At 46.1% G+C, this 21,242-nt stretch overlaps 1 protein-coding gene across 1 annotated transcript in view; it reads left to right on the top strand.

Annotated features, from left to right (window-relative positions):
- LOC144770056 (ABC-type organic anion transporter ABCA8-like) overlaps positions 1-20,967 on the top strand; it is a 2,854,033-nt gene extending 2,833,066 nt beyond the window's left edge. Inside the window, exon 39 of the mRNA XM_078654287.1 lies at positions 19,707-20,967. Coding sequence (XP_078510413.1) covers positions 19,707-19,805 — 99 coding nt within the window. The 3' untranslated portion in view covers positions 19,806-20,967. The remainder of the gene's footprint in view (positions 1-19,706) is intronic.
- The last annotated feature ends 275 nt before the right edge of the window (positions 20,968-21,242 follow it).

Here is a 21,242-nt window from a genome sequence, read left to right on the forward strand (position 1 = left end):
AATTAGCAAAAGACATTACTTTTTTCGTTTTACATGGTAACATTACCTCTATGTCCCTCGCCCTTGACCCAGCCATAGCATATGAGGTATATTCCACTGACAGGAAACAAAACAGGAAATGCTTTTGGCTCCACACACCCTCCTGCCAGGGGCTATAATACCATAGCGAGTACAAAGCACTTCCTGTTTTGTATCCTGTTGTGTACAGGATGGGGGACGCTGAAGTAATTGCCAGGCTCTCACTTCCTTCTTAGTGTATTCTGGTTGCCTCCTTTGCTGGGCTCTGCGGGTGCCTTGAGATCTTCGTGGGAGTAGCTGAAGTTGGGACACAATTGATATCCTCCTGGACTCAGTGAGTGACTTCGTGTGCTGGTCTTGCTGGGTTTGGTCAGTCCATTTCCGCACTGTTTGCCTCTACGAGTGCTCGGGCGTCAGCATGGTGTTGCCCGGATGTGGTTTCCCAGAGGGGAGTCCGCCTAGGGATCAGCAGACTGCTGCTGATTTGTCGCCAGCACTTCCCATGGTGATGATTCTCCGCTCTGTGGGTGTGCCAGCGTTTTCCTCCACTGCTAGAGTTGCAAGTACTGGTCCTCGGTGGTAATACGACCTCCTGACGTGCGAGGAGGCTGTTCTGGGGATTGTTATGGGTGTGCATCAGTGCAGAACGGTGGGAACCTCTCCCCATGCTGTGTGGCCTACATCAGCCTCTTCCTTGGTGCTTTCTGCTGCAGGGTGATGTCATGTTGCCATGCCTTCTGCTTTTTTGTTGATCCGCGCGGCGGCTGTACATGGGTTTTGATCTGGCTGTCGCTGCACATGCTGATACTGGGTCGTGGCAGTTTTGTCTACATAAAAATATATATATATGTTTTATTATTTAAGGACTGCTGTTTTTGGTGCCTTAGTTCGTTTGAGTTTGTTTCAGGATGGGGAAGCATCATCAGAAGTGCAGGCATGTTTCTCCTGTTTTTTCTCCCTCTTCCTCTGGGGGCAGTGTGGATTCCGCCCCTCCTTTAAAGCAGAGTAAATTGGATTAAGCTGATTTTGGGGACATTGTCTGCTATGAAGTCATCCAAAAAGATGACTTGTGTCTGCTCGGGAGGGGGCCATGACCTCTACTCGGATATATCCAGCTCTGGGTCTTCCAATGGTTCCTCCTTAGTGGAGCATAGGGTGAAGTATATCTCTAAGGATATGTTGCCAGACATTCTTTCCCATGTCAGTGATAACAGAGATTTCCCTGATGAGTAGATTGGCAGCGCATCCAGGGATAGGGTGTTGCCCCAGTTTCGGAGGCAGGCCACAATCGCTTTGCCCATTTATCTTTTCATGATGGATGTGCCTTTGAAGGAATGGAAGGATCCTGACCACATTGTGATGCCTTGCTTCTTGTCAAAACTTTACCCCTTGCAGGACAAGAAGGATGCCATTCCGGAGTCTGTTCATGTTGACTTTATTGTGGCCAGTCTGGTAGAGCATCCATCCATGGCTGAAGATAATGTCCTGAAGGGTGGTGCGGATAAAAAGATTAATTCTTCTTTGAAGAAGCCCTAAGCAGGATCACAACTCGCCATCTGTTCTGGGGTGTATGGCACATATGTTGCACACTCTTTATTATCTGACTTCAAGACCTTGTTCGTCACTATGCAGGAAGGTGGTCAGTGCCCTAAGTTGCTGGAGTCCATGGAGGCTGAGTTCCTCTCTGACTTTGCATTTGACTCTGTTCGTGCTTCGGCTCAGTCCTGTGGCACACAAACTGGTAAATGTTAGAACATATGTAGACCCTCTTTATGATGGTAGTGTTCTAAGGTGATTGTTTTCCTTTCAGCTCTAAAACATTCATCATTGATAGCTACAGGATAAATATTAAATGATCTGTACCATTCTTTTCATTGAAGTGGTGCTTTGATTGGAATTTCCAGGAAAGGAGGTGGAGGTTGTATAGATTGCATTGTGTGGATAAACATGTAGCACCATTTGTAGAAACAGGCTGTGAAATTATTTCTTGCAATTATGAAGATAGCACGGAAGGGCCCAGCTGTGGGGCAGGCCGAGTGTGGCAATCTAGTACAAAACCAGGAGATATGATTGCTAGCCCAGGCAACTTGCCCATGGGTAATAGAACCCAGGCCGAGGCACACTGTACACCACCAGCCCAGATAAACTCCCAAGTGGTCATTAAGACCATTAAGAACATGAAGAACGATTGGGCCCCTGGGCCCAATGCGATCCCAGCACTGGTCTTCAAAACAGCTCCCAACTTCTGGGCAGCAATTCTAACTCCACTTCATAACCACACTTTCTTGACAGCCATAACCCCTGACTCCTGGTAGGGCTCCATTTTGGTCCCTATTTTCAAAAAAGGAGACTGTTTAAAGCAATCAAACTATAGGCTCATTGCCCTGCTTGACCTTGAAGCTAAGGCTTACGCCTGCCTACTACTAAAGGACTTTGAGACATGGCCGAAGAGACCAGTATCATACCCTTCTACCAGACTGGCTTTAGGTCACAGTCATCGACCATGGATAATGTACTTGCTCTAGAGCACTTATCAGCCCTGGCGACGCAGAAGAACCATCCTCCACGTTTCAGCTGTTTTGTGGATTATAGCGCAGCCTTCGACAAAGTTGTTCGTAGAAAATTATGGTGGATGCTAGAAAACTGGGGCATCCCTCCAAACTTAATGAAGGCAATGAGATCGCTATATGAAGACACCAGGGTGCAGGTTAAAACCAGCGCCTGCACAGTGTCCCCTAAAATAACCACGGAGAATTTGGCTGAAGCAAGGATATGTGTTGGCTCCCATCCTTTTTAATTTATACACGGCAGATCTGGGGGATGCCCTAAAAGGAGCCAGTTTAGTCGCAACATGACTAGTAAGTGTGAGGCTGCTGGTGCTACAATACTCCGATGATACAACTATAATGGACCACATGAAGCTGGGCCTACAAAGATCCCGAAATGCACTAAATTGCTTTAATAACATCAATAACTTGACAGTAAATCAAGAAAACACCAAGGTCGTCATTTTTGGGACTTACATTTGAAAAAGAAAGCACAGTGGCTAATGGCAAATCTGCAAATTAACACGGTGGCGCCATACAATTACCTAGGGGTTTGGCTGATGGAACGGGCTAAGGCGAATGCCCATCTGAAACAGCAGCGTTCCAAGGCCAATAAGGTCATACACCTACTAGAGCAATTAAGCCACCACCTGATTAGCCCGACTGCTGGTCCAATATTGAAAGTTTTAAAAGCAAAACTTCTACCAGCCCTTAGTTATGGTCACCTGGCCTTCCCCGAGCTACAGGGCGCTTTCCTTAATTCAGCCCAAGCCAAAGCATACAAAACAGTGCTCCATATTCCAAGGTCAGCAAGGAAAGCTAGGCTAAGTATGGAGCTAGGCGTGGCGAGGCCAGATGTGACATGCCAGGGGATATAATGAAGCTCTATCTAAGGATTTTAAGGGCCCCGGTTAGCTCATTAAAATATCAGCTGAGATCTATTTTCGAAGGGCCATGCACAGTCTGGCACACCAGCCTAGAAAAAGCGATCAAAATACTGAAGATCGTGGAAGAGAGTATACCGTGGCAGGATATCCCCTTGAATGCTTAGAAAACAGCCATAAACAAACAAGTGTTTGAAATCTCATTTGATATCGACCTCAAATCTCTCAGTTCAAGCTCCCACCTAGATCCGCTGAACAGGTCTTATACGGCAGGCAAAGCCCAGCCCTACTTAAGTGAGGCTCTCACTCCACAGGCCAAAGTAAAATTCTTTTTATGAGAGTAACCACTCTAGGAATTGTGGGTTTCAAAGCCGCATGGGCCCGAAGGGGGGAATCCACAAACTGCAGATTATGTCCATACACGAGGGAATCGTGGTTGCATCTTCTATGCTGTTGCCCTAACCTTAACAACAAATGTCTGTGACTACTGTGCCCGATCTGTATCCTCACCGGAATAAAGTCCTGTAGCAAAGCGTCAGCCAGGTGCCTCTCTACCGCAAACAAAACAACGATAGCAAGACTGGGGAAATTCATTTATCACATCAGGAACACCCTAAAAGCTGCGAATGAATGCAATAAAACACTGGTGAAGAGCACTGTAAATCCAGCAGAAGAAAGCTGAGGGGGCTTCAATCAAGTACTGACAGTTTTTGCACTTTCAGAACGTCCTTTTGGATTGCGCCTTATATGATTACTAATCAGAGTGCCAAGGGAAACGGGTCACTCCTTTGTAATGCAGCCTATTTTCATGGATCAAAGCGGGCTTCTAGATTGTGAGTAAGGCCACATGACCAAGGCTATAAACTCTGGCGAAGGCTGATCGTGTTGGTGCAGGGGAGGGGCAGCACATTTGATCTATAACAAACTGAAGTTTCATCACTGTTTTAGTTTTTATATGCTGATTGTTTTACTGTAATGATTTTAATTAATTGTACAGTTAATAAATTCATTCATTCATTCAAATTAAAGTTATCCATGAGATGTGCCCAAGAACTAATAGTGAATACTTTGATCAATTTAAGAAGGTATGTATATCACCGATGTGGCACAATCCAGTAGAAAGAGAAACAGTACTTGAATGGTGTGTGTGTAATCCATATACACGCAACTATAAACATCATTTTGTGTTTGTGTGGTCCTTCTTAATACCACAGAGGAAATGCCAAAATCATCAGCCAATCTGCATGTAGAAGGTGGAGAAACTATGAAAACAAGACAACGTGGTTCCAAAACACCAGGGTCAGCTAGATCGTCACCAAATTGTTGAGACGAAGATTCACTAAGGCCAGTATGCAGTTCATCTTCAATTGAAATGCTGACGTTAGGGAGGGCAACGTGATTACTGGAGCTCTCAATCTCCTCCTGTGACGGCTCTACAACTGTCAACCCGCGCTCGCGAGGAGTCGAGTGAACAGCGCATGACCAAAGTATTAGGTCTATCACTGTACATGCAATAATATAGCACCAGGGTTGTCCAAACTGAAGTTTACTTAAAGGCAATATGGTTTTATGCCCCAGTCTGTCCTCAATAACTCTTCTCTTGAATGTACTAGATCTAAACTCTTACAGTCTTTAAGTGTCAAGCATTCTTGAAAATGTTCTTTTTACGAAACCTGACTATTGTATTGACTTATACTTGGTTCTCTTGGGCAGACTGAATATTTTTTCACAATTAGGTAACTGTAATCCTACATCTTCTATCACTAAATTCACTAAAAATATTTTGTCTGCAGAACGATATTGAAGATGGTGTGTAACATGCTCTAAAGAAGCCCATATAGCCTTCACAATTCTCCTCTCAAGCCTAAGCAATCTTCAGATCCAACTGCTACAAGATGGTTTCTAGAACTGACGGGATACATTGATCTATACTCCAAAGACAGGCAAAAAAAGTTCTTCTGGGAAAGTGCCACTTGCTGCAAAAAGATCGTGAATCGTAAATCCGGTATTTGTAAAGCGCAAACTAATCACCCCTATGGGTCTCAAGGTGCTGGGGGCCGTCGTCGAAAGTCAGTTATTGCCCAGAGTCACATAGTGCTGAGCTGAGCTGCCGCCGGGGATCAAACCATGAGCCTTGTGCTCTGAAGACAGCTGCTCTGGCCACTGTGTCACACCTCTCCACTGCGCCACGCCTCCCCACTGCAATGATGGGCAAAACGACTTTTGTGACATCTGTTAACATTGTCACAAACTGATGTGACTCCATTGTAGCTATTGCTGATATGCCTCAGAATAATAGCAGCCCACAGTTGGCAGTTTAGTTTGCAGCATCTGGCGCCAATATGGAATCTGTTCAATCTAGCTCTTCCAGCATATTGGCATGTTGGCAAGGCTGATTTAACTATTTCTTCTAATGTGGCTTGGTGTACGGAAACTGCCATCTAGATGCAGGCATCTACGGGCATTGCTAGTGGTTATCTCCCCAATAGAGTTTAACATTATTTTGACTCAGATTAGAGGTTTAAAGGCATCTCAAACCGAGGCACTGGTTCAATTGCAAAGCCACTTCAGTAAAATCGATAAAACATTTCTCTATTTACTGAAAAATTAGAGACACTGGAGCAAAGAACTTCAGAGCAGCAACTTCAGTGAAAGATCGCCTCCTACATATCAGACTTCAAGGCCACAGCCTTGCGCTTTTTCCCCACTGGAAGATTTTTACTTCTATTTCAGAGACTAACACTGAATCAATCAATCAATCAGGAAATTGTAAGCACGCTACTCGCCCGAGAGGTTCTCAAGCCACTGGATGTAAAAACTTTAATTAGGATAACACACCACTTGATATATCTGACTTAACACCTCTGTCCTGATCAACTGTGAACATTAAGTTTTGATTGGCACTTTTTCTTGGAGCTATTTGCTCTAAAGTTTTAAAATGTAATATCTCCAGTTACCCGTGGCTTATGTTAAGGGTTTTGATTTATTTTTTCTTATTAAATGTGTCCCTATTTTTACAAATTGGTTTGGGAATTTTATTGTGTTTTATTCTTTGCTTTAGAATTGTTGGCACTGCTTTAACACAATATTCACTTTGCTGCTGATTGAACTGTGTTGTGACTAGGGTACCTCCCTCCAAAAATAATAATCCTATTCCTGACAATGTAGTTAATTATGATCTAATGCAATGTGATTATAGAAACGTTTAGATAGATTGACTTGAACTGAATTTACAACAGTTAAAATTATTATCGCCATTCTTGGTAAAAGCAAAGGGAAAGATGCATGAAGAAACCATTTTGCGATTTCCTAATTGAGAATCTTTGCGATTCGCAATTACGAAATCACAATTAGGAATGCTTGAAAGTGTGTGGAACACTTTTAGCGATTCCTAGGGGATTGCAAATGACCTACCTCATGAATATTAATGAGGTAGGTCTCAATTTGTGACCCCTTAGGAATCGCAAAAATCACAGGGATGGTGGCCTGCTGGGCTCAGCAGACCACCATGTCAGTGATTGCTTTTAAATGAAGCACATTTGTTTTTTAAATGCAGTCCATTTTCCTTGAAGGAATATGGAATGCGTTTCAAAAACAAAAATGAAAGGTGTTCTTTTCATTTTTAGGTCTCCTGAAATCAGCAGCGCATGTGCTGCTCGTCCTACGAGGGCCTCTTGGAATCGATACGATTCCAAGAAGCCGTGTCTCAGCTCCGTCCGTGTTTTGCATTGGTGCGCGTCGTTTTGCGTCACCAATTATGCAAAACCGGGTGTTCTGATTGTCCAGGAGGGTTTTTAGTCCCTCCTGGTTAACACCCTGTCTCCTTTTGACCCCACCCACCAGGATTGCATCTTTTACTAGCGGCGGGACACAGTGGCCCCTAAATAGCCGCTTCGCACTTTTTTTGTTATCACTCGGCTTTGCCAAAGAAGGCAGCTGCGTTTATTTTTGCATTATAATTGCATCGTGTTTTCAGTTAGAGTGAAAGCACGATGCAATTATAAACAAGCGACTGCCTTTGCCAAAGCTGAGAGCTTGTTTTTTTTTCTCTCTCTCTCCACTGACGGGCCATCTTTCGCTCTGTCTCCGTGTTTCTCGCCCTCCACTCCTTTTTCCCTCTCACAAACTTCCCCGCCTTTCTTTCACTATTTCCTCTGCTTCTCTGTTTGTAAATATCTCTACCCACCTTACGGTTATCTCTCGCTGTCTTCCCCTCTGCGTCCTCCTCGTCCCTACATCTTCCAACCGCCCTCTCTTTCTGTCTCTCCACCCCACCCTGTTCTCTTTCCCCCATCACCCTCTCCTCTCCCTCGCCCTCTCTTACACAGTCACCACATGCCTGTGTGTCTCACTCTGTCTCACCCACTCCCACTTCTTTCACTTCCTCCTTTCCTTTTCCGTCCCTCTTCGACAAAAAACACTCTGATCCCGTCGCGTGGCGGAGTTTGACCCCGCCACCCACCCTTAGCCTTAACTAGATCTAGGGAGGTGAAATGGGTTTGAGGGTGGCATTCAGGCCCTGATGCAGTGGTCGAAAAGTACAGAATGGCTGCTCCAACCAGGAAGCACTCAGTATGCTTTTGATACAATGGATGTGATGAAGTGCAGAAACATCACCATACGGCAAGCCCATGGCGTAGGAGGGATAGGTGAAATGGTTTGCTGCTGATGATGATCCCTAATCAGGCCACATTACCAGAGACTGCACTTCAGGCTCCTCAGATTGCTTATTTTATACGCCCCGTGTCTCCCAAGGTCGCACTTTATATCAGCTCACTAATTTTATTTTTATTTAATCATTTAAATAGGTAGTTGCATTATGTTATCAAAAACCCTTTCATCATGTTTCTCGTATCTTGCCTCTGGAGTACACACTATCCAGTCTGTGGAGAAAAATTGAGTTTCACAGCTGTACCTGGTTTTGCTGTACTGCCATCTTCCTAAAATTACCCTCACGTCCACTAATCTCACACAAATGTTATATTTATGTGTGCATCTTCAAGCTTTAAGTGGCTGTATCAGGTCGCAAAATGGATGCTTGTTTCTGCTTTGGAGGTCACTTTTTAGGTCTCGTGACATAAGCAGAGCATGTGCAGTTCGTCCTATGAGGGCTTCTGCAATTGGAAGAGGGGTCAGTGAGTGTAGAAGCAGAGGCTACAAAGAAAGAACAATTGTTAGCCTGTCACATACAACTAACTGTATATTATAATGTGTATTGCACATACCTTAAATGATAAAAATGTGTTGTTCAGCTGGGAAACCTCAGTCGGTTAATGCTATCACTTCAGACTTCTCTTTGAATAGTAAGAGGGTCAGTCATTTTTATTTTTTAGAGTTTTAGATAGCGCTAACTAGTTCTGCAGGACAAGAGACTATGCCTGACATGGTGGGTTCATACTTCTGTATGTTCACAGGCTGGTAGTGTTGGGGTAGAGCTTTTGTTTTAGCTCTCCGGAGGTAACATTGTGGGACCAAGTGCAAAATGTCTTTTTAAGATAGGCTTGTCTCTAATGGCGTAGCTAGACCTTTGGATGCCCATGGCGGCCCCAGCTTTTGCCGCCATCCTCAAAACTCATGCCGCCCGGAGCAGACCGACCCCTCCACCCCCCCTTGCTATGCCACTAGTTATCTGACACGTAGACGAAAGAGGTGGGAAGCCGCATTTCACTAACGCTCGAGATGCTTCTAAGATAATTAATATTGTTTTAACTTTTCTGATTTGTTGCCTAGGAGTTGCTTTGCACACATTAAGAGAGTCCAACATCGCACAGCACCAGAACAGCTTGCAGCAGTTTGTGTATTGAAATGCAGAAAGCAGCGGGTGCAGATTTCTTGAAGATGCGGTGTGTTTTGAACTACAAAGTTAGTTGAGCGGTACACTTACACGCAACATCCTTTCCTTAGTAACACAAACCTTTGAAACTATCGCCAACTTCTGATTACATTTTTTGTGAGTGTTACGACCTGTGCGAAGCTTAAAGCAGCTTTACTGTGCTGTTCTTACTGTTCATACAAAAAATGTGGTAAAAGTGCTGAGATGAGGGAGTGAGGCTAACAACAGACATGTAAGGAAGATTTCTCATGGCAGGGTGTGGTGTCGCGCTCTAGTCTTTTGGAGTGCAGACCCAGAGCATGCTGGGAAGTGTGGGCGGCCATCTTAGAGGCCAAACACGAATGTATTAAAAGGTCGTGTTCCCGGCGCTCGGGTGAAATAAACATAACCTTAAACCATCTCAGCAACGGCTACTGTGCTCATTCTCACGCCGCAATACTATAAATTGGCGACGAGGCTTGGTGAGGCGTCACCGCTGTCCTTCAAGCGGCGCGCGTTCAAGAACCACGAGGCACTGGCATTGATATCCCGAGCGCGGCAGAGGAGACGGCAACACCACAGGGGGGAAGCGCATCAGAGAGGCAGCAGACAGCGTGTGTTGGCGCTGAGCCCTACTCCTGCTTGTCAAGCATCCACAGCCCCACAGGAGCAAGCAAACAGAGGCCGGATCCACATGCAGGGCATTACACAGGGCATCCACAGGCCTTACAGGGAAGAGGCAAGCCGAGCACACAACACCCTGCGTACCTGAACCCCATCTGCAGAGGGCAGACATGCCCAGGGACACTCCAGACTACTTGGATGAGAGAAGGAGGCAGTACCCTCTACGCACCCAGGAGTGACCAGGGGGACCGAGACAATCTTTGGGGGCAAGTTGCTCATACCTGCTGACTCCCGAGACCGCCGCAGGATTCCCTGTGTCCCGCACTCCCGCCGCCGCAGTCCACATCCAGCAGCGGCTGCAGCGTGGAGGGGGGACCGCTTCAGCACTACAAGCCCCAGACGCCCCAGCGGCGGAAGTAGCCGCTACACATAATCTTCGCGCCAGGAGGCGCACAAAAGGGAACGTAGCCCCGATGGAGCGGGGGACCGAGACAATCTTTGGGGGCAAGTTGCTCATACCTGCTGACTCCCGAGACCGCCGCAGGATTCCCTGTGTCCCGCACTCCCGCCGCCACAGTCCACATCCAGCAGCGGCTGCAGCGTGGAGGGGGGACCGCTTCAGCACTACAAGCCCCAGACGCCCCAGCGGCGGAAGTAGCCGCTACACGTAATCTTCGCGCCAGGAGGCGCACAAAAGGGAACGTAGCCCCGGTGGAGTGGGGGACCGAGACAATCTTTGGGGGCAAGTTGCTCATACGTGCTGACTCCCGAGACCGCCGCAGGATTCCCTGTGTCCCGCACTCCCGCCGCCGCAGTCCACATCCAGCAGCGGCTGCAGCGTGGAGGGGGGACCGCTTCAGTACTACAAGCCCCAGACGCCCCAGCGGCGGAAGTAGCCGCTACACGTAATCTTCGCGCCAGGAGGCGCACAAAAGGGAACGTAGCCCCCGCGTCGCGGGACAGCGCGCGGGACTAGCCGGGCTAAGCCCGGGCAAAAGGCGGGCCCTCTACGGCCCTCAGAGGTCTGAGGAGGCCGGGACGGGCCACCCCCCTTGGCTCGAACTAAAGAGGAGGTAGATAGATTTATACTCTTATATTTTCAATACCCACCTATTGATCTTACCAACGGACCTGAACTTTCTTGTATAAATACTCAGACTGTGTTATTACGCTGTATTCCCTATATACAGCTAAGTCATAACTAAATTACAACATGACTCAGAAAGGGGTCACCAAAAAAGCTACCTCACAGAGGGGATCTTGCAAAGGGACACTAGACTATCATTTTAATAGGACAACAGTGCTTACTCCTGATGAAACAGAAGAAAATGATTCTCCCCAGTCCATAGTTAGCACACCCACTACACCCAGCATACAATTTTCTTCACAAACAGCCGGCACTGCGCAATGCCTCGCACTGTGGGAGGAATTAAATAGTCTGTGTAAATCCAGGTACGTCCCATTGGAACCGTTAAACGAACAAAACAGTGTTCCATCCTGTACCATAATCAGTGGCTGTACATTACCTATTAATGACTGCCCGCAGGAACCCCCCCTCTCACCTAAAAAAGTTAACACTCAAAGCACAGCACTCCCACAGATCTCTTGTGTTAAAAGGAAGCGTGATGGGGTTAAACAAAATGGGAACTACCCAAAGCTACAAAAACTGTGCCTAAGCCCCTCTTTGTCTTCATTGTCTTCTAATAATTCCCCCTTAACCACAGAAACAGCAGTAAAGTTTGACCAGACAGTACCTCTTCCCAGCAGGCTTTACTGTCCCAGATTGAACTACTGGCCAAATCACTCTTATCACCTTTGTTGGAAAAAATGAACACTCTAGGGGATAGGCTGACGGGAATAGAAGAAAGGATTAAGGATAGCTTCCCACCCACCAAAATTATCAATACACCAAATCGCTCTCAGCCATCAGCTGCCTTTAAAGAGACCAAGCCACCTACAATAAGCAAAAGTGCTCAAACTCAGTTGCTAGACTCTGATACAATAGTCTCAAAAGCTCCAAGGGTCACTTCCAAATTCATATCAACGCAGCACAACCTTGCTAGAACAGAGACTACAAAGGTACCCCATATACATCTACCCCCGGAGGCTGCCCCATTTGTGTCTGTCCTGGCGGGAGTACCAGCACTCCCATATGGTAAACCCGAAAGACAGCAAGACTTACTCAACAAGGTTACGTTTTGGCTAGCAAATAATAGACCCCTTCCACCCGACCTTGATGGACGAATATTGAGTGCTAGAAGGGTGGGCTGGTTAGGCTCCTTCCCAAAAGACATTCCTGGTGACCTAGTGTTAGTAAAATTTAGGAACAGACATGTTGTCCCATACTTACAAACTTGGCAACCTCAAGAAGGAGATGGTCCTATATCCACCTGGGACCTACATGACTTTTACCCTAGTGCGCAATACATCTCCCATTCAAGACCAAAGGCAAGGTACAACTATCTGATGGGTAGAACCGCCTGTGTATGGAATGGTAGTGGCCCTTCCGCTTTCAACAGGCTGGAACCACTGTACAATAGTTATAAGCATGGAAAGCGCTATTAATTTGCTTATATTATGGGACAACTTTCTCCTTTTTTGTAACGATAGAACTATGAATGTTAATCTTTTGAAATACGTGTAATTAATAAGGAAATTACCCACACAGGCTGGGTGTATGTTTTTTTACTTACAGATATTGTGCTAATGTATGTATGCTTCTATGATTGTTTTTAACTGTACGCTTTTATGATTTTAAATCAAAATCGAGTAAAGCAAATTAACAGAACAGACCAGGGTAAGACACAACTGCGCACCATTGCACAAGCAAAACACAGCCCTGAAGGTACCAGCTCTGACCCAGCAAGCATCAAGCACCACACCCCACGTGGGAGCGGAGCGCTGGAGGACTATAGATCAGCCCACGAAGGGGTTAGCAACCCTTCATCCACACAGGCACTCGAGCCTGACGAGAGGCAAGCCCCAGGGAGCCCGCCAGGAGTGGCAGCACAACTAACCCCACAGCCACGCAACGCAACCAACATGCATGCACAGTCGTCCTCCCTCACCAACCTAGTCCCCTTCTTGCCCAAAATGGGCGACCCGGCAATGCCATGGGAAGACTGGAAGCACTATATCCACGCTGGAAGAGGAAGGGACCTTCTCCAACTCAAGAAGAAAGAAAATACTACTACACAACCTAGGCCCAGAAGGCATCAGAGTGTATGACAACATTATAAAGAAGACCAGACCCGCAGATGACACGGACGTGTTCCAACACGCGTTAGAGGATCTAGACTCCCACTATCGCCCAGTAGTAAGCACAGCAATCGACAGGTGCAACTTCTACCAACGGAAACAACACAGCGGAGAGTCGATAGACGAGTACTTAGCGGCACTACAGAAGCTAGCGGTAACGTGCAAGTTCGGAGCACTTCACGACAAACTTATCAGGGACCAGATTATAATGCATACCGTGATTCATGAAAATGTATGGGTCAACGGAAATGCCCCCGCAAGGAAGTTGTGGCGCTCGTGAAGGAAGCCAAAATTATCTATGAGATGCGCAGAAGCAGCAAAAAGAGAAAGCATCGACAAGACTCAGGTATGCAAGATTTCAGACAGGAACAAACAAGAAGTGACGCATCAACAAACATCGCAGGGTGCGAGGTACCAGAAGAGATACCCTCTCAAGTTCTTGAAACCCCAAAGACCGCCAGGGGACAGCAGAAATACCTGCTACGGATGTGGTAGCCAGACACACGCAGGAAGAGATAAAGGATGCCCAGCTTTCAGAGCCAAATCCTCATACTGCAGAATAATGGGACACTATGAAAATGTATGTCGACGTAAACCCAGGAAAGCAGAAGTGAAGTACATCCCTCAGGGATCGGACAGAGACGAAGAAGGCCCTGAAGATGAAAGAGAAGATGAAGTCCTGTGCATAGATGATCAAGTGCTAGGTATAGACTGTACAAGGTCCAGGAAGCCAGCATTACAAATGTCGATTGGAGGCATAGAGGTGAACATGGTGGCGGATTCTGGCTACCGTACACAATAATCCAACGTAAGGTGTGGGAGCGAGACTTTGAACCCCGAGCGGGTGCTCACCTGGTCCCCACAGACATACATCCAGTCACGTTCACAGGTGAACCCATACCCATGGGAGGTTATCGCCCACTGATGTTCGAGTTCAAGGGGCGAACAGCAGAAGGAAAATTGTATGTCGCCGAGAAAGGACCTTCGGTGCTAGGGTGGATGGACCCAGGAGCCATCGGCATCCAACTAAACCCAGGAGGCACAAACCAAATGCTAATGACGGACACAGCCCAAACTTACGAAGAGAACGTATGGAAGAAGGATATCCTGAAGTCTTCAAGGGGACGATAGGCCTACTGACAAAATTCACTCACAAAATCTGCCTCAAGGCTGGAGCCAAACCAGTAAGCCACAAAGTTTGCAACATCCCCTTCAGAAGCAGAGAGGCAGTGCAGGAAGAACTATATTATCTGGAAAGAAACGGAATTATCGAGGCCATCAAAAGCGCAGAGAGATGAATTGAGGAGCCGGGCAGATACAAAAACACCTAGCGCCCTGGTACTATTAGATCTCTCCGCGGCCTTTGACACCGTGTGTCATGAACAACTTTTGTCGCGGTTGAGGTCTTTTGGTATCAGGGGTACAGCTCTGGCATGGCTTGCATCATTTCTGCAGGGTAGGACACAAAGAGTACAACTGGGGGACCTGCTTTCCACCTCTGCGCCTATTTCTTGCGGGGTCCCTCAGGGCTCTGCTTTGTCACCCCTACTCTTCAACATCTATTTGCAGCCATTGATTGCACTCCTGAACAGGATGGACTGCCTAGTATATAACTACGCTGATGACACCCAGATTATCATCCGGCTGGAGGAAGGTCCAGGAGCGTCTACCAGGCTACAGGACATACTTAAAGCCACGGTTAATTGGATGTCAAAAAACTCCCTAAAAATTAACCCGGACAAGACGGAAGTGTTGCCCATTTCCATCACGGGCAACCCCTGGAACGAGAAATTCTGGCCTGTAGAGCTGGGTGTACCACCGAAACCAGCGGTTGCAGTTAAAAGTCTGGGTCTGTACATGGATGGAAAACTTTCCATGGAAAAACAGGTCACGACTGTAGTAGGCACCTGTATTGGCTTAATGCGGCAATTGAGAAAAATATCGGCACTGCTATCGTTTTCCACCCTGAAACATGTGGTTTCAGCTATAATCTTGGCTAGGCTGGATTATGGAAACTCTCTGTACATAGGGCTACCCCAGCGGCTGCTGGATAAGCTACAGGGGGTTATGAACGACGCAGCCAGGCTGATTTACAAGAAACCCAGGATGACCCACTCGTCCCCTCTGATGCAGGAGCTTCATTGGCTCCCAATTCGGCAGAGAGTAGCATTCAAAGGACTGTGTATAGTGCATAAGGCGCTGTACGGGAATGCACCAAAATACTTGAAGTCCCGAATATCCCTCTATACGCCGAGTAGGACTTTACGTTCATCAGATGCTACTCTCCTATCCCAACCCCGGTTTAAATTGGCTACGGTGGGGGGACGTGCTTTTTCTAAAACACTCCCAGCTCTGTGGAACAAACTGCCCCCTGATCTAAGGAAGGAACGCAATTTGTTAACCTTCAGAAAAAAGTTAAAAACTGTTTTGTTTAAACAAGCATGGAGCAGCCACTAGGTGCACTGCCAAGATCAAGTAATATGCTGAGCCCCACTAGGTAATTTGGACAATCAGCGCTTAGAGACCCCGGTGGTTATAACGCGCTATACAAATTAAATAAATAAATAAATAAAGAGAGCCTCGCACCACTGGTAGTCTCACAGAAACCGAATGGCAAGGTGCGTCTCTGCATGGACCTGAGGGAACTCAATAAGAACATAGTGGTGGACAAGTTCCCACTACCCTGTATAAACAATGTGTTGGCAAGGACAAAAGGATTCAAGTGGTTGTCCATGGTGGACCTTACCTCAGCATACCACCAAATTGCCTTACACCCCTCGTGCATACATCTGACGTCGTTCATCACGCCGTTTGGGTGCTTCAAGTTCCTAAGGATGCCGTTCGGCTTGGTGTCAGCCGCTGCAGTATTTCAAAAACTCATGCACCGGTTATTCCAGAAGAGAGAAGGAGCGCAATACTTTCAGGATGACATCCTCATCATGGGAAAACCAAAGTGTGATCACGATGCAAAACTGAAAGCAGTCCTGACCATACTGGCACAAAATGGACTCACCGCAGAGTGGAAAAAAGGCAAATTTGGAGTAGGGTCGGTGACGTACCTGGGCCACGAGATTAGCGAAAGTGGGATAGAGCCGAAACGAGACAATGTAGCAGCTTTCAAGGAAGCGCCCACACCAAAGCAGAAAGAAGGCGTCCATTGCTTCCTAGGGATGGCGGAGTTCTACAGCAAATTCGATCCCCACTTCGCATTCAAAACACACCACCTGCGACAACTCCTGAAGGAGAAGAATACCTTCAAATGGTCGGAAGAAGAGCAAACGGAATTTGATCTTTTAAAACTCGATATCTGCGCCGCTGTTCCCCTCAACGGGATTGATCAGGCAGCCCTGTCTATTTTAACCACAGATGCCAGTGACAAGGGTTTAGGCGCGGTGCTCACACAAAAGTCTCAGGTAGGAGAAGTCATCACAATCAGTTTTGCGTCAAGTTCACTATCACCCAACGAGAAGAAATTCAGTGTGATAGAAAAAGAAATTTTGGCAGCAGTCTGGGCCATGGGGCGGTTCAGACAGTTCCTATGGGGCTCGAAATTCTTGCTCCCCACGGACCCCAAACCACTGGTGAGAGTCCTGACCTCCTGCGGACATGCGCACGTGACAGCCCGCATTGCGAAGATGACTCTGAGGCTACTTGATTATGTATATGAGGTGGAGTACCTTCCCAGCACCAGGAACAAAGTTGCGGATTTCTTAAGTAGGGCAGCTGCAATGGAACCAGCAGCAGATCAAGAGCCCTCAGAATGGGAAGACTACATGGTTGCACTCACGCAAGAACATGAGGCGGTGATAAGTGCGCACGAGTGGGAAGAAGCCTATGCAAGTGATGACACTCTTAAAGTGGTAAATAAATATGTGACACACGGGTGGCCAGACAAGAAGCATCTAGACAGCAGTTTGAGGAAATTTTGGGAAGTCCAAGAAGAATTATCAATAGGAGACAACCCAGTGTTCCTTTAAGAGGTGACAAAGTGGTTCTCCCGCAGCCCTTATTAAATCATCTTCTCACCATTCTACACGAAGAGCACCTCGGAATAGTAAAAATCAAAGCAAGGAAAAAACAGGCTTATTGGTGGCCTGCAATAGACAGCCATGTGGAAAAACATGTCAGGATGTGTGATCTTTGCAACCAAGCAGACAAGACACAGGTCTTACTACGCCCACCAATAGGGAAGTTCGCTTGTTCCTCCAGTCCATGGGAAATACTATCAGTGGACATCCTGGGTCCCATTCTGGATACTAATAGGGTGCCCAAATATGCAATTGAACTAGTGGCTAGGTACTCCAAGTGGCCGGAAGTGGACGTCTGCAAAGTGACCGATACGGAAGCGGTGTTCTCCTTCCTCACCTCCACTTTCTTAAGGGAAGGTATTCCAAAGTTTGTGACCTGTGACAATGGGCTGCAATTCACATCAGTAAAATGGAAAGTATTCATGGACCGCAAAGGAAAAGAAGTTAAACACACCCCGGTGTACCACCCTGCAGGAAATGGACTTGCCGAGAGGTTCAATCAAGTGATCATGGGTTTGGTACAGGCAGCGATAAGCGCAGGACAAGACTGGGAGAAGGAACTCAAACGGACGGTATGGGCCTATCGCATCACCCCGGCAAACACCGGGTACAGCCCATTCAAGATTTTACGCAGACGTGACCCCTTCACAAGAGACAATCTAGCATGGAAACAACTCATCATCCAAAGCAAGTGGTCCCCTGCAGTGGTGCGTAGCAATATCGACAAGGCGCAGGCCCTATACACAGAATATTACAACAAACGACAAAATGTCAAGGAAGTAACCCTGGGAAAAGGCGAGTGGGTAAGAGTGAAACAAGCTGTGCTAAAGAAGAAAGGAGACAGCAAGTTCAGCCCACCACTACAAGTAGTGGAGCCATGCGCCAGGTCAGCTCTATGGTCACTGGATAGGATGGCAAGATGCAACCGAATCATGAAGTGGGAAGACCACGCAGGAGTGAGTCCGACTGCCTCAGAAGAAAACAATCCACCAGAAACGGCACAGACAACTGGAGGAACAGTTCAAAGCCCCACTGCGCCCAACCATGGAAGTGAAGATCTGGACACCCCAGAGGGGAGTGATGGCGTGGAAGATCCCGGGCAGGCAACAGCACTGATCCCAAGTGCCGAAAGAAGTGAGAGATGGCAACAGACTAACGCAACATGGGAAGGAGGACTTCCAGCGAGTGACCAGCGGGTGGAGGTTACCCCGACGCACTCACGCACCAGAGTGGGTAGGCTGGTCAAGTTGCCGAAGAGATTTGAGGACTTTGACATGAAGGTCAAGTAAGACTGTTATTCACTCATACCCCCTACCCCCCGTTCTGTCCTTTTCCCTCTTTGCAAAGGGGGGAGATATGTGGTGTCGCGTTCTAGTCTTTTAGAGTGCAGACCCAGAGCATGCTGGGAAGTGCGGGCGGTCATCTTAGAGGCCGAACACGAATGTATTGAAAGGTCGTGTTCCCGGGGCTCGGGTGAAATAAACATAACCTTTCACCATCTCAGCAACGACTACTGTGCTCATTCTCACGCCGCAATTCTATACAGGGGAGGAGTTTGTGAAGAGAAGGCCCAAAGTGACATATCGATTTATGGTTTCAGTTATTGGGTCAAGCTTGCACTGTATAAACACGCATTGAAAATGTTGTTAGGTCTCTCCTTTGATTAGGTTAGAGCCATTTGCTTTGCTAATGGTATTGTATAGCAAAGCAAATGGCTTTAACCTAATGAGGTCTCACATTTGCGAGAGATTAACCTATTGGCATTGTAAATGACAATGCCTTTTATTTATGTTTTAAAAACTAACACATCAATAAAAGGCATTGCCATTTACAATGCCATTAGCTCAAACTCTAACAACTGCGAGACCTATTGCATTGCAAATGCTTGTTTAACAGCAGGCAATGGTCCATGGGACCATGGCCTGCTCTTAAAAAAAGATTTTACAATCATTCACAAAGGGAAAGGGGTCCCTTTGGGGACCCCTTCTCATTTGCGAATAGGTTACCACCTACTTGAAGTAGGTGGTAAAATGCAAATGTTTTGCGACCACATTCACGGCCACAAAACATTAATGCATACCTTTTGGATTCGCTATTTGGAAGGGACGCCCTAAACACGCCCCTTCCAAATGGCGATTCGCAAACCCATTTTGCGATTCGGTAACAGGTTACCAAATCAAAAAATTGGGTTTGCTGCATCGGAAAAGCGTTTTTTGTGATCACAAATGGGCCGATTCTGCAATTCGGCCGGTTTGCGAGGAGAGAAATGCTTGATGCATCTGGCCCAATATCTTGCAGCTCTACAAGATTTTGCAATATAGCTAACATGTTTGAAGCCTTAAGAGTGGAAGTATGAGAGGAAGGAACTGAACTTTGAAACTAGGGTTAACCAGTACTTCATGATCGTTTCAAAATTTGAACACTGTAAAGTTCCCTAATTTACCTTTAAATCTGCATGCTATTTTTTTGATCGTCATATTCGTAACCAAATGAACATATCAAACAATTATTTTTTTACTGTTCCCTTTTGTGACAGGTGTTCTTAGAGCTCACAAAAGAACAAGAAAAAGATGATTTTGACATGGCTCTGGATGCAACTTATGAGTGGAAGCAACTTCAAGAAGAAGATGTCTAAATTGTTTGACATTTATAGCCCTTTGTATAGATGTAATGTTTTTTTTATATCCATCTATAACTGCCAAGCAACTTTAAACCACAGCATATGTGATAATCAAAACACTAATAACACTACTCCGACTTAAGGTCAAAGAATGAGAAAAGATATTTTATCCTTGGATGAGGAAGGCTCAACCATTTTTTGTAACATGTTCATCATAGGCTAGCTCATCCCATCCTGAGAAGGCGATACTACTAGGGTGGGCTCAACATATATGGAGGGAGTTCTTCATAAATATGACTGGAAAGTCAGGGATCCAGATGTTCTTGTAAAACTACCGCTGTATAACCTGCAAGGGAAAATCTTTAACGATGGATACACAGGACAAGGTTAAACATGATTAAAACGGATTAATAAATTATGCGATCATTTAGGATGGATGGCACATAATGGCATCATTTAGAATGAGTGGGACATAATCATAATTCCCAGCTAACAGGATTTCGATATGGAAGACAGCTATAACAAATAATTCACTGTGACAAAGTCTGATGTATTAAGTGTATTTTTTAAATGTATGCTAGTCTCTTATGCTTTGCAATGCAAGCACTCAATTAGATGTGGAGGGATGCATTGTAAAGGGCAGTGGCATTAGGGTGAGAAATAAATACTCCACTGGGGTTAGCCAAGACATGATGAACACGTCCTAACCTAACGACTGAAACAGATTGGACAAAATAAGCCACTGGTTGAATGGGGTAGGTCCAAAGGCCACTGTAAGTGTGCTAGAAACAATAGGTCTGTTTGATAGCTGAGCTGTAAAACTCTTAAACCTAAAAAAAAGGGCTGTACAGCCATGTTTACATTCCCTAGTATTCACGTTTTGCTCCTAATTCAGTATTTCTGCTACAAATAGCAATCTGTTGAGCAATAAGAGCGCACCAACAGATCAAAACTGTGATCAAGGATCAAAACATGTGCAATGTCACTTTCAATACTTCTTACATTTGTCAATGATCCAGAGCCATCCCATAATTCCATACTAATGAGCTTCGTGTCACCACTCTGGCACAATCAACTACTGGATGAATGGATCGGATTGTAATCCAAATGACCATCACCTTCATTCTCACTCTTAGATCGCATGTACTCAGAAGTGACTGATAGGTCTCATTTTTTCACTTCCTATGACACTGAAATAAATTAATTTTATACATTCTTCCTGCAAATTTGATTCTATATATAATGCTCTGGATGCTCTTCAAATGGAAACATTTTACATACAGTCAGTGGAATTAAATCGCACAGCGCACATGTGCTGGCAAACATAATAGAAGAGTACTTAATCCTTGCTCCACTCCTTGACAAATGACCCCCTAGCCTTTGCAGATAACCCTGCAGTTCAGAATGTCATTCATGCTTCTCTGAGTATTCACGCTGCTCATCCAGCCTTCT

The sequence above is a fragment of the Lissotriton helveticus genome, chromosome 7 (assembly GCF_964261635.1).
Source record: "Lissotriton helveticus chromosome 7, aLisHel1.1, whole genome shotgun sequence".
Classification (NCBI taxonomy): Eukaryota; Metazoa; Chordata; class Amphibia; order Caudata; family Salamandridae; genus Lissotriton; species Lissotriton helveticus.